This window comes from Eurypyga helias, unplaced genomic scaffold (assembly GCF_000690775.1).
Source record: "Eurypyga helias isolate BGI_N326 unplaced genomic scaffold, ASM69077v1 scaffold27610, whole genome shotgun sequence".
NCBI lineage: Eukaryota > Metazoa > Chordata > Aves > Eurypygiformes > Eurypygidae > Eurypyga > Eurypyga helias.
Genome location: NW_010226716.1, coordinates 3,806 through 17,309, shown reverse-complemented (window position 1 = coordinate 17,309; position 13,504 = coordinate 3,806). Strand labels below are relative to the sequence as shown.

The window sequence follows — 13,504 nt, the reverse complement described above, 5'->3', positions numbered from 1 at the left end:
AGGCTCTGCCGCCGTAGCACGAAGCCTAACGTGCTCGCTGCCGAAGGCCGCGTGCCCAGGATGCTTTGCCTTGCACGGTGACTTACAGGTGTGCCAAGGAAGTGCGAAAAACATCGTAGCTACGGTATTTTGTTACTGCAGGTTCCTTCACTCGTGCTTAACAAAAACTTTGCTTTGCTGGTATCAAACTGCTTTCTTGCTGCCATCGCACTATCGAAAGCCGCACGTGTGCCGACGCCGTGGCGTAGGTGTGAAGCCCGCTGGCTGTGAATTCACCTGACCCTCTGCGCCACTGGAATTACATTTGCCGTGTGTATGGGAAAACACTCCCCCAAGTTACCTTTTATCCATTTGGAATCATACTTTATTGTTCTTAGGGCAGATCCATCCCCCATGCTGCGATAAATAACAGCATCACTGGCCAGGAAATCTGCTACTGTTGCCGAATACAATTTTCCATCTAAAACGGAAGTTGAAAATGTGGTATTAAGAGGCCTTTAATGATCTACAGAATTCTGACTAGCCTGTATTTTTTCCCATTCCTTTACTGCCACTCTTCCCCAAATTGCTGTAACCTATTTATTAACAGGTCAGCTTCTAATCCTTTGGAGGCCCTTTAAAAAATTTAAGAGCAGGGGCACCACGACACCTTTAGCTTTCCTGTGCTTGCTTTCAAAGCTCTCTGGCTCCTTTGGCATCATTAATCATTTAGACTCATTACAAGCAAAAGTTCTTACCAGCAAAGAGGGCGACATTGGTTTGTCTGGCATCAAATGGGCATCTTGCCAAACCATTAATTTCCTCCCCATCATACTCTAAGGTATTCAGCTAGGGAAGAAAAATAAACAGGCGATAGTGTCATTTCTATTTTGTACACTGCCACAAAAGCGTAACGTCGTCTTTCCAGAAAACTTAATTCAGCACATTGCCTTCTGTCTGCTTTGGCTTCACCTTGAAGCATGCTCCCATCGCACCGGATGCATTTGCTACGGCATCGTTAGTGCAAGCAAAACCAGTGAAGAGATCAGCCAGGCCTTCCGTGCTCTTACCCGGTAGTATCTGCACATAGGGTTAAACGCGTTTGTCCCGCAGACAAACACCATCTCATCGTTTCTCGGAACAAAGACTTTAATGAAGTTATGGCATTCATCCTGAAAAGACAGTGAGATGTATTACTGCAGGCTTCACCCATCTAACAACTATTAGTGTTGTTTTTCCGTAACGTGTGCGCTAAACTTACTTTATGCTTGCCTTTCATAGCACAGTTCTCTCTGTCCTGCTGCCTCGACCTCCACGTTAATTTCTGTGAAACCAAACCGGAAAAGAACAGTTGACTTCCTCCCTGCAAAAAACCCCTTAAAAAGTTAAAGCCAAAGAAAACGCCTCTCGCTTGCCACCACCTGTATCCACTCACCTTGCTTGGAGTAACTTCCGATTTTGGAACCTCGTTTAAGTTTACGGTGTAAACTTGGTCCCTGTTTGCAAAGAGTAAAAAGACACAAGTAAATTCATTAATTCCCTGGCCTCGTTTTTGATAAGCTGAATCTATTTTTAGCGTGTTTTCTTAGACCAGACACTTGTGCTTATGAATTTGCTGCGCTGAATACAAACCGGGGGAGGTTGGTCACAGGCAACACGGGGTGGGTTGGGGTTTTGCTGGTGTGGTGCTTGGCCTGCACCCGCAGTGCCCAGCCATCTATCTCTGTCCTTCCGTCCTGCTGACGACGACTGCGGACTGTAAGCGTGTTACCCTCACTTCCTACACCCCCCACCTGTCAGCCCAAGTTTAAAGTGATCAGGAGCGGTTTTTATCAGGGCACTAATACAAAAGAGGGAGAAGAGTATTTGATCGTTGGTTTTAGCATAACTACAGGAACCGCAGCCTTCAAATCCAATTTTCATGCGCTGGCCAAAGATACGGTGTATTTCTCAGGGAAGTCCTCCCCCAGTTCTAATTTTTATCACATTCTGCAGATTTTTCTAAATGAATTTTACACATAAATGCAAATCCAGAAGAGAAAAGAATTTTAATCTAATGAACTGAGCGAAGGAAAATTACCTGCCAGCAATATAAAGTGTGTCTCGAATTTTCAACATCAGTTGGAAGTCCAGTCTGTGCTGAGATTCATTGCCTGAAGGGCGTCCTCTAAATACTGGATATTGCCTTGAATCTGCAAGTAAAAATGGGCTACACCATCACTCAGGATTATAGAGCTGAAGAATCAATATATGGCATTGATTAGCTGTATATACTAGGTGTAGAAGGGTTTAAACTAAATTCCTTGAGTAATGTCTTGAATATAAATGAGAAAAAGATGGCTAATGTCAGCAAATGTGCTTTTTCCTGGAGTTATTGCTGTATTTCTGATTGCTTTTTTAAGAAAATGATTAAGTGTTCTATTAAAGATACAAAGCCAGTAAACACATTTCAATTTGAAAGGGAGCAGACTTGGTTTTGGTGTTGGAGTTTGGTTTTTTTTAACTTCCCAGGGAAAGAACAAAACTCAGAACTTTTTTCCCAGCGCTTGGCACCATTTGCAGATCCCTTACAGTGGTAGTCAACTACGTTGATCGGGTCCTCGTCTTCGGGGAAGCTGACGGCTCGGCACTGGGACAGACTCATCAGCATCACGGAGGCACAGAGCAGGGGAAGCCTCATGGCTGGTGGGAGAGGAGCGCTACCTTCACGGCAACACTGCTGAACTACCTGGAAAAGAGGGAGGCGCCGGTGAGATTTCGGCGGCACAGGACAGCAAACGTGACCTGCAGAAGAAGGGGTGTTTATTATTTGTATTTGAGCACTGGCAGCTAAATCGGTGCTTATGAAAGGCCCCTGTATGTACACTGATGGAAAACCGCTGCGCGACACATCCCTACTCAAAGCTGCTCGAAAACGTATTGATGTTTGCTAATTTTTAGCTGGATTTACAGGCGTTTCTGAAGAAGCGGATGACTGTCAGCCCATTTAATTCGCAGGCATCACAAACAGAACATGCAGGCTGCTGACCTGGCAAGAAAAATTGTCAAACTTGGGATTAGAATTTTAATTAAACTGCAATCTCTTTCCATCCCCTCTATCACTGATGTCATCCAATAAAATGCTTTCCCCATAAATATACCTAAACCTTATCCGCGGAAAGTCATGACACACACAATCTGTCTGCACATCCATGCCACGTTTTAAAATTATTGCTTGTTTCCAGGCTCTGCCGCCGTAACACGAAGCCTAACGCGCTCGCTGCCGAAGGTCGCGTGCCCAGGACCAGACGCCTGACGCTTTGCCTTGCGCGGTGATTTACAGGTGTGCCAAGGAAGCGCGAAAAACATCCCCCCTGCCGCGTGACGGGGCTCGTCGCGAGGGCGGCGAGGGGCTCGGATGGGGCACGGCGCTGAAGCGCCCTCCCGAAACACCACTTTCCGCCAAGCTTGCGACGGCGCGGGGTTCGTGTGCCTGCGCTCTATTCTGTACTCTGGTAGCGCCACAACATTACACAACAAAGCTTTTAAGAGGGGAAGGGAAACATAACTTCTCCAATTAAACCACAGGGATATTTTAGCGAGCAGAACGTAACGACTCAAGTTGCCATTTGGGTAGGAGGCAAGAAAACGCATCTCGAAGCGCAACGCGAGCCTGAATGACCGCAAGTGGTCTGGGCAGGGGTCACATTGCTCATTCGAAACCTGGCAAAGGCCGTACTACTCCCGCCTCCAACCTTTCCGAGGCATTCATTCAGCCCCAAGTCGCAGGCCGGAGCTTGGAATCGCCAGCTCATTGCCTTGCAGTTGCTGAAATCGGTTATTAAACACTCTGCCTAAACAGAAAGAAGGAACCCTTTCCACGTTAAGGCTTCCAGAACTACAGCGAGATGTACGCGCTGCCAGCACAAAGCGCCAGGCCTGAGCCCGCAGAGCACATAAGCATTAGTCATTTAATAATTTGAAAAGCAATTAAAAAACCCCCTCATACCAACACTTCACCTTTCAGCAACGTTTACCGGGGATGAAAATGCTGTATTTGTTAATTGATACTACGGTGGCCAGGGGCAGGGCTTCTTCCTCCCGGAGGCTCCCAGTTCAGGCTAGGCCGCGAGGAGACCAACTGATAGGATTCGGTGATGGGGGCGGGTGTTGCCGGAATGCCTGTCCATTATGGACTGACCCGAAAAGATGCATTTTCCACTGTTAATGATATTTCTGTATCTCAGTCCACCAGTCCAGAACGAATGGGCTGTGCTCTTAGTCAAGATTGATGAGTGCAGTGGTTAATAAACACTAATGATTCCTGGCACTTTCCCTCTGCTCTTCCTTGTCCTGACATGGCCTCTTCAGCTGAAGCATCTTGCGTTAAATTACTAATGAGCAAACTTAAAACAAACTGGAATTAATAAAGTTAGTCAAATTAGTTCTTTCTTGTGAAAGCACCATTAGAGCAAAGTCCTGCAGCACAGTGGCTCCCAGACACAATAACAAATCATTAACGGTTACACAATGTTTTATTTTTGGTCTTTTTCTTTTTCCAAGAAAAGCTGCTTCCAGATGCCCAACCCACTGCCGTCCCGGTGCAAGAGGAGAAAGGGTAGGGTGCACACGAGTCGGTGCATGGTAACATCTCTAAGGTGCTCAGTAAAAGTCCTCCCTGAAGCCTCATTTTCTCGGAGAACAATTGAATACTAATTGGCAAAGAGCAAGAAGCTCTCCCGGACACGTAGGCTCCACTCAGCACAGACGATGAGGCTGTGCTTGGCCCACACGCCGTGACTCAGAGACCCCGGCCTGGCTGCAGAACACACACGGCCTGCAAACTGCAAAGGTGGTGCCAGCGTCAAGCATCAGCATGCATCAGGAAGTTCATTTTCCCCCTCTCTTCCCCTCCAGCATCCCATCCAGGAAGAATTCACCGGGGCAACGAATACGAAACCGAAACGCAACCTGCTGTACAAAAGGCAGGTACCGTCTTCTGGAAACGGCCGCAGAGAACGACGCGGCAATTTGCTAGATACTGGCCACAACAACTGTGACCTAAAACCAATGTCACAAAACCAAAAAGGAACGGATGGAAATGCCAGGTAAACAAAGAGAGTAACTGTTCTCTCAATTAGATTCAAATTTCAGGGGGTGTATCAGCTCGTAAAAACAAGGCAAAGGTTTGTCAGTGTGGAAGCACAGAGACTGCACCCAGAGCACAAACAAGCTCACATTTACGGCTTCCTCAAGCAAACCACAGCTACCTCTCACCAGGTAACAAGTGCAGGTTTCTCTATTATTTTGCTCGTTAAACTGTAACGAGCAGGAGTTCTGATTTTGAGCTGCACAAGAAGCACCTGCTGGAAGAGGCACTGGAATGCACCCTTCAGCTGGGACAGAGGGAAGAGACCAGACCCACTGAAAAGAGAAGGAACCTGGAAGAAGAGCTTTTCTCTGGAAAAACGGGCTCCATGGAGCACTTGGAGCAGGGGCTGGAGCAGGTATGCGTCTGGTAGGCACAGATAGGCTGGTGTGGAGACCTAAGTCTTGCCACAGTCAAGGCTTCTCGTGGAGGCCAGTGCTGGGGACGGCACACAACAGCGCTGAAGTGTCTGTTTGGAGCAGAACAGCTGATTATGAAACGCTGGCAATGGCTACCTTCAAGAAAATGCAGAAAACAATCATATGCTGGGCCTGATTATTTTTCCCCAGCCAGGATTCAGACCGGTCTTTGATTAATTTCCCTTATAAATTGCATTCCTAGCATTTCTGCTAGGAAACAATTCAGCGTTTGGAAATTACCATATTGCTATCCCTGTTTCACAGCTGGGGAATTGAGGCGCAGATCACGGCTGAATTTACGACCAAGGCCAACCCCCAGGACAAGCCTTTGCGAAGGACCTGAGCTGCACGGGGTCACACGTGGCCGTTCCTCACAGCACAGGCAAATTGGCCAGTGCCAGCCGGGTGGACAAGCCGGTCACAGACCAGAGACCTGCTGGCCATTCGGGCTACACCACAACTCGTCGTGCCTGCAGACGCAGAGATGAAGGGGTGCAAGTGTTCACGGGTGGCACCTATCTGCACCGGCGAAGAGGCTGAGTGCTGTGGGTCAAGCGGAAGGCAGGCGGTTATCCCAGGTAATAAACTGGCTCTTTGTGGCTGGCACCTTTCAATCTCGGGTACGAATCCCATCCTTCAATTCCCGAATGGAGGAATCCAGAGAAGCAGGGTATCATTTCTGTTAAAATATGAGCCCTCCCTTCAAACCATCACGCGAAGGGGAACCGGCTGGTGTTTCGTGCCCATTAATCTACTCCAGCCTTTGACAACGCACTGGTGACACCCCATCAATCATCTTTCCGTGCGCTGCCACGTAGAAGAGGAGGGGGGAAGGGAAAGGGCATCCAGCCAGCTGGAGAGAAGCAACACACGACATAGCTCCAAACCAGACTGATGCAATATCTTCTATTCACTAAAAAAAAAAAAAAAAAAAACACCCAACCAAACTTAACACAACAAATGCTTCTCAAAACACTGAGTGCAGACGGGAGCGCGGTATGGCAAATCCAGGCTGAGGGTCAAGACAGGCCAGAGAAGAGATGTTAGTTCACTGTGGAGAGGTTGGCGAGGCAGAGGAGAAAAGGGTTGCAGTAGTAAGGGCTGAAAAGCAGGCCCCCAGCATGAAAATGACTGCATCCTCCTCCTCCTCCCCCAGACAGGGCAAAGGCAGGCTGTTGGGTGAGATCGAGGATCTCCCCTGTGCCTGGAGGTCTGTGTCACCCACTATGTCGAGGGGGGACAGGCAGAACTGATTAGTAATCTGCTGAGTTTAGTCAATTTATGTGATGTGGTTTCCCGCAATCCCAAGTGACTGGACTTGGACATGATCAGGAAATCCCTGTTGTCCTCTGTTCCTTCCTGCATGCAAATGGCTCCCTGCGGGCACTAATTAGTCCAAATGCACTAACTGGTGCCTTTCTGAGATGGTCCCTTCTGAAATTTTAGCGTGAAAACACTCCAACGATAAGATGAAAGTTAGAACAGAACAAAAAAAATCCTTTACTGCTGCTTGGTCACAGATGCTCAACAAGTTTCTCGGGGTCTGCAGCCAAGACTCCAGTTCCTCCTTCTGAGGAGAGCAAAGCAGACCCTGTGCAACGCTCAGCAACTTCCACTCATCTCATCCAACTCCCACTCATGGCGGCCCTTGAGACACGCCTGGGTGAGGGTCACAGCGTGACCTTGGGCAGTGCCTTCGGGGCACGGAGCCGTTGGCCACATCAGGGCTCCGAAGCTCTTTTCAAGGCCGCTCAACAGCAATGATCTGTTGGCCGGGTTAGAGCAAGTCATGGATTTCACTTGCAACCACATAAAAGTTACACTAGGCTCTGAATGGGAACTTACTTGTCGTGCCGGTTTTAGTAGCACCAACCCCCTTTTCTTTTGGATGCAAAGGCCTAGTGTAAAAAGGTTAAAAATATCGTTTATTAGATTCTCTGGGATTATCTTTTGATATACAAATCCCTCATGGTCCACTAATCGCAGGTAGAAAAGCACTAGTTGACAAGGGTACGGTTCCCGTTCGGCGCTTCAGGAGGCTGAAGGCTTGCTGGCAGTGAGCGTATTGCAGGGGCTAACGATCCGCACGTGAGCTCACTTGCTGATGGTAACTGCTACCAGGTGGGAGAGCTTCAGCTTGAGCCAGCTGCTCAAGTTTTGGTAGTCGAAACATGAAAACACGGCACTTTCGTATCACCCAAGCCAAAATCTAAGACCAGCATGGCCCAGGGTCTAGGGGCTTGACCTCTAAAGAGGGAGCCCAAACGATTCTTTGCCCTACCTCTATTTTTTTTGTCTCGGTGCTTTTGGCCACGTCTCGCTGTGTGAAATGGGTATAATGAGTAATTTGCTTACAAGCCAGAAAGTATTCCACATAGAACGCAACATTTGCCTTAAAAATCTGTATCGTATGAGATGTGGGGGATTGAATTCCCATTTTAGGTCAGACCTGTACAAAAGGTTTCCACTGATGGATTTGCTTTACAAATCCTCCCACAAGAAAATCCTCCCACAAGAAGGGTACAACAGCCAGCACCTTTTCCTTTAAAGTGTTTAGTTAAACAGCATGCCAGCATAAATGTGCTGCTTCTGATGAAAGCTGACTGCAGTGAAGTTCCTGAAGGCAACGCCTGACAGAGGTCTGCTGTGCATCCCAATCTCACAGACTGCCTTGATGTGGTGACAGGTTGTTTCAGCTAATTGTCAAATAACACAGGAAAGTATTTGTGGACATAATAAAAGAAACATACTTAATTCTTGTAGTCCCTTTCAGAAACTTACAGCATGATTTTGTATGAATAAACAGATAAGGAAAACTCTTCCTGTCCTACAAAGGGACACTCACCTTTAACCCTGCAGTACGTAGACATCCCTACTGCCTAGAAAAACTTCAAAATCTGCAGCTCTGAGGAAAAAAATCTGGGATATTTGGAGCCGCAATATTAATTGAGCATGAAAGTGCAAATAACAGGTCTGTTATTTTAAGATAATACTTGACTTCTTTTAAGGCTGCTGCATTAACACCTCTTGATCTATTCCTAAGCAAAAAAAGGACAGTTTAATATTAAAGTGATGAAACCCCACCACCGAGTATCACAGCTTTCATCTTAATTGGCTCACGGTACTGCTAGTTACACCTCAGTTGTTTGCAGGTTTTTAGCGCTGCCCAAAGCACATCCCTCGCGCTCCAGAACGAGCTGACAGAACGCTTGCGAAAGGGACAGGGTGACTTTTAATGATGCAAGTGTTTAGTGGCTGATGAGATGCACTTTGAGGGCTAAATTCTCCTGTGATCAAGAGTTTACTTGAACACAATCAGGAAAGGAAATGAAATGCTGAGCAAACTGTAAGCAATTGCTTTAGTTAAGTTAATTTTTGAGAGTGAACGTTAACTACCTTCCCTTACCAGGGTGATGCGAAGGTCCTGCTGCAACCAACCTTTGATTCCAGCTCACACCTACAGCCCAATCTGTTCCGTTTTACAAAGCCCTGGCAGGACACGCTCCCCCTGAGCGTTTGCCAGGGTTGAGCTAGCGGTGACACCCTAACCCAGGCGGTGCTCTGGGGTCACCGCGTTGGCCGGCCCGTACCTCGTGCATTCGAACCACTGTGCCCAACGCGGGCCGCCCTCGGAAACGCTACACCCACGCCTGAGAGTGCCCAATGTCAACACAGCGATGCTCAGGGCTCGTTCCAGACTCCCAGCACTGATGCTCTGTTAATTCCCAGCCATGGGCAGCACTGGTAGCATGAACTCCTGCCCCAAACCCAGCCCAAGGAAAGCAATGTCACCCTTCCAGGGAGGGAATGGGGTGCCCCTCCCGCTCACAGCGCTCTCGGAGGTGTCTGATGCTTCTCAGTAGTGTTCTTCAGCCCAAAATACCTTTATCCTGACAACCTCTTAAACCACAATGGCAAAAAACGAATTACTTGCAGCAGTACCTATAGGCTTGGGTGTAGGTTTGGAAACGGCCGCCCTTGGCCCCAGACTCAAGCCCCAGAACCTACCCCAAAGCATTACCGTTACCCCTCTCCAGGAGGGTTGGCTACAAACGCAAGCGGGCAGAAGCGAAGGAAGGATTCCTTCTGCCAGCCTCCAGTACGTGCTTCACACAGCAAACCTGCCGCTCGTTTCAGCACGACCAGGCAGCATCTGATAAGGCAGCTCCGGGACAGGTACGGACCAGCGTCTGCAGGCGAGGCCGTAACGAAGGTCTCGGGCACAACATGCACCAGCCCAGGCGACGCCAGAGCCACAGCGAGTCGCTGGCAGCACCCCTGCGTCTCCCGTCTGCGGGCCCTGCTGTCTCCAGCAGTGGGGAAAGCAGCCTTTGCCTTGAGCAGCGCTCCGGCCCTGGTCAGAGATAAGCGCTGCTCGTTTTAGACCTGGCTGGAGCCCAGCAGGTCAGGGTTTGCCTACACGATCAAGCCAACGGGATGTTTTGACATGGGAGGCTCGGCCCCAGCAAGCAGGACAGCTGAAGAAAAACGGGATTTGCACTGGGGAGAGGGCACATCTGCCACTCAACAGGCTGTGCTCCAGACAACGTCACTGTCAACCTCACTCCAGAAAGCATCGCTTCTTCCCACCCACCACTCTCCCCGGCTGTCAGCATCCCTCCGGCACCTCAGCGCGGTGCCTTGCTGGGGCATGGGGCTGCTGCATGTCACAGCTCTCGCTCCTAAGGGAAAGGGAATGGCTGCTGGAAAACACGACGGGAGAAGCAGGAGAAGGCTATCGACCGGCAAGAAGCACCGCAGAGCACCTCAAGCACTGCGCTGGCATTATCAGGATGCTGCCCTCCGAGCTGGAACGCTCAGCCAGCCTTACCCACAGGAAGCTTGCCCATAGAGACTGGGCAACAACATGGTTTTAACTAGCCTTGGGTTTTTTTCTGCGTGGACAAACCTGGTAGCTGGCCACCCAGTTACCTATTTGTATATGCAGAGCATGTGCTCTGCCACTTTCCTGGGCACAATCGGCTCCACGGACAAACTGCAGGCAGGAAAACCTGGAGGAAGCCTGAGCTCAAAGTTAACAATTACTATTATCTTGTTAAGCATTAAAGATTAACTACGCCAGTGAAAGGATGTGTTATGAAAGGTCTTTCCCAGGCAGGAAAGTAAATAGAGGGAGAGTTCTGTGGCTTTTTTGGTCTCAAAGGCTACACAGAATTTGGAGTAATTGTTTAAATTGGTGCTTTTATTTACCATAATATCAGAATGTAGACGCTCGCCACGTGACTGCTCATATTTTCATTTGCGATGTCATGCAGAAACACATGGAAACCTGGTGAAGGCAAACCAATTTTAGAACATGTTCCAAGCAATTGTTTTGCAGCACTGCCCTACAGTATGAAGTCTCTTACATTTCTTAAATTGCCTAATCAAATGCAGACTCTGTTCCAGTCACGCTAAATTTTCACATAATGGCAGAAAACCACTTCTTTCTAGCCTAGCACCGAACAGTTGGATCCCATTATTATATTTACTGCTTTTGTAGTCTCCGTGTGTGTATTTGTGTTTGTACGTACGTACTCACAGGGGAGAGGGAAGAACACTGGTGCTCACGCTGTGAGACCTGGGGGCAGTTGGAGGGGCAGAGGCATGTCCCGAGGGGAGCTGGTGCTGAGGGTCTTCTGGGAGCACCGGCTTACCAAGAACACAGAGGGGTAGAGGCGAGAAGTTCTTTTATTTTAAAATTAGATGGTGCAGGATTTGATCCAGCTGGTTCCTTGCCCTACAGTCTAGTGAAGTTACCAAACCAACGGAAACACAGTCAGGTAAGTCAGACCCATGTTGGTGCCAGTTTGGGGTCGGAGGTGCGATGGTGCAGCCACGGCCATCCTGCTCCCGGTCCCCAGCTTGGGCACGTGCCTGTGCCGCCTCATGGCATCAGGTTGGGGCATTCCCAGCATCACACAACTGCCCGCTTTCCACGGGCGCAGCGCAACCTGTGGAGCCCCCCTCAGCAGCCCTTCGGAACAGGATGCAGCCGCGCTGGGCACCAGCTCTCCTTCCCGTTGGTTGTTGACTTGGGCCGTATCACCTCACGGTAACATTCACCCTCTGAGGCAGGGAAGGATTTGCATCACACTATTTTGGCACTGTGACTAGTGAGCCACAGAGAAGGCACTGATCAGAGTTTAAAAAGAAAATAATTCCAATCAGTAACATATGGACTGCGAGTGCTTGACTCCAGGTCACAAAGAAATCCGTGGCAAATCAGGGAATGAGACTTAGGGCTTTAAGGCTTTACATTACAGCGTGTCCCACTTTCGTACCCGCCTCCCAAGATCCCAATACAATTGCCATGTTCCCCTAAATCCTTATGGTATCACTGGTAATAGGGCCAGTAAGAGTGTGACTAAATAATCACATCCGACCCCCACACCGTGTGTGCTGCAGGTCTGTTCCTCTCTACAGCTGCCCCAAATACACGAAGGTTTGTGCTGGCACAGTTTGCCACCTGAGACCACTGTTCAATCATGAGTGGTGCTTGTTACGTCTTTGGCGAGGATGAAAACCTGATGCTTTAGGGGGAGGAAAAGCCATAATCCACTCTCACAGTAAAACCTGTGCAGTGGTACACAAGACAAAAATAATAAATCTATTCATACCCTTGCAGGGAATCAGATTAATCCCCAAAGCATGGGATTTGATTATTTTTGTCTGAGGTTATCATTAAGGAAGAAAAACCCTACATAACGTTAAAAATATCCACACAGCATTTACTTTATGAAGAAAATATGAGGTACTGAGCAAAAAAAAAAAAAAATTTACTGGCTTTTCTTTGATAAACACGTGCTGGGTTACAGAAACTGTCACGGAGAGCAGAGGACTGCAAATTGAAAGAAACCATTCAACTCTACAAGATGTTTTTCCCCCCTTTATTGCCCCTTTCCTGAGACACCTGGGGACACTGTTCGCAGCTCTCACACCGCTGCTTTCCCTGATTGCCCTTTCCCATCTCTTCGGCACTGTCTCCAGGTGGAAACACGCACAAGAGCTGTGCTTGCCAGAGGTGTCAAAGAGACTCGTGCACAGGTGCTGGAAAGCCAGAGGGTCTGCTCCCCCTCGCAGCTGAGCTGGTTGGAGCTGCTTCCTGAGCCTCCCTGACCCACCCTGACCCTCCCGGCACCTGCGCGTATTCCACACCTGGGTGCTGCCCGGCCCGGGAACAAGCCGACTGCCCGTTACCCCAACAGAGTCACAGCTCCCCAGCACTGGGCTAAAACTGTAATACCGCAGCCTTCGCTACACGCTGAGGCTTTTTTAAGTTAAATACACAGGTTTTCTGCCCTGCAGTCTCCCCGAACAGGAGGGTTACACAGCTTGATAGGACATGCAAGCGTTCACACAACACGGGAAGGGGGTACCCAAGCAGGGGGATATATAAACAAGGGCTTGAAATACACGCGTGAGCATTTTCTTCTGACCCCAAAAGTGCAACCGTCACAACAGATGTAGCAGCAAGACCTTCTGTCAGTGCTGTAGCACCCTGTCCACCACCAGCACCCACAAACACGCCTGGGGGTGCGCGGCGGCAGCACTTGAGGGAAAACCCCCTGTGCGATGGCACCACGGCTCTGGGGAAGGTCCAGCCCAACAGAGGTGTGAGCTGGTACCTCGCTGCTGCTGGGGAAATCCGAGACCCAGCTGTCGCCACCATTTGGCCTAAGAGAGATTAACTAGGTGGCGCTGGGTAAGAAAAGCCTATTATTGCAGTAACAGCCGAGGGACCAGCTGATCACCTCTCCTCTCGTCGAGGTTCTACGCCACCTCTGGTGAGCAGCCAGCCCACGAGGCCAGTCCCCACCCCACTGCTCCCTCGTTACCTTTCCCGACGAGCACCTCTGCGTGTGCTTCCCCCTCGTCCTTCGCACGCTTGAAGAGCCCCCCAGCCCTCCTCCAAGCCCTCCTCTGCCTCCGACGCCTACAAGCACGCGCGCCCCTTCCCCAACGCGCGCAGGGCGGC

General features: G+C 49.4%; 1 protein-coding gene across 4 annotated transcripts in view; it reads right to left on the bottom strand.

The window, feature by feature from the left end:
* The window catches only part of SEMA6D (sema domain, transmembrane domain (TM), and cytoplasmic domain, (semaphorin) 6D), a 16,098-nt gene extending 13,439 nt beyond the window's left edge, over window positions 1-2,659 (bottom strand). For all 4 annotated transcript variants that reach the window (XM_010154219.1, XM_010154205.1, XM_010154213.1 and 1 more), the window contains exons 1-7: window positions 2,551-2,659; window positions 2,060-2,171; window positions 1,415-1,475; window positions 1,241-1,303; window positions 1,050-1,151; window positions 738-828; window positions 341-460 (exon numbers count right to left, since the gene is read on the bottom strand). In XM_010154219.1, coding sequence (XP_010152521.1) covers window positions 341-460; window positions 738-828; window positions 1,050-1,151; window positions 1,241-1,303; window positions 1,415-1,475; window positions 2,060-2,171; window positions 2,551-2,659 — 658 coding nt within the window. The remainder of the gene's footprint in view (window positions 1-340; window positions 461-737; window positions 829-1,049; window positions 1,152-1,240; window positions 1,304-1,414; window positions 1,476-2,059; window positions 2,172-2,550) is intronic.
* Window positions 2,660-13,504: the final 10,845 nt, after the last annotated feature.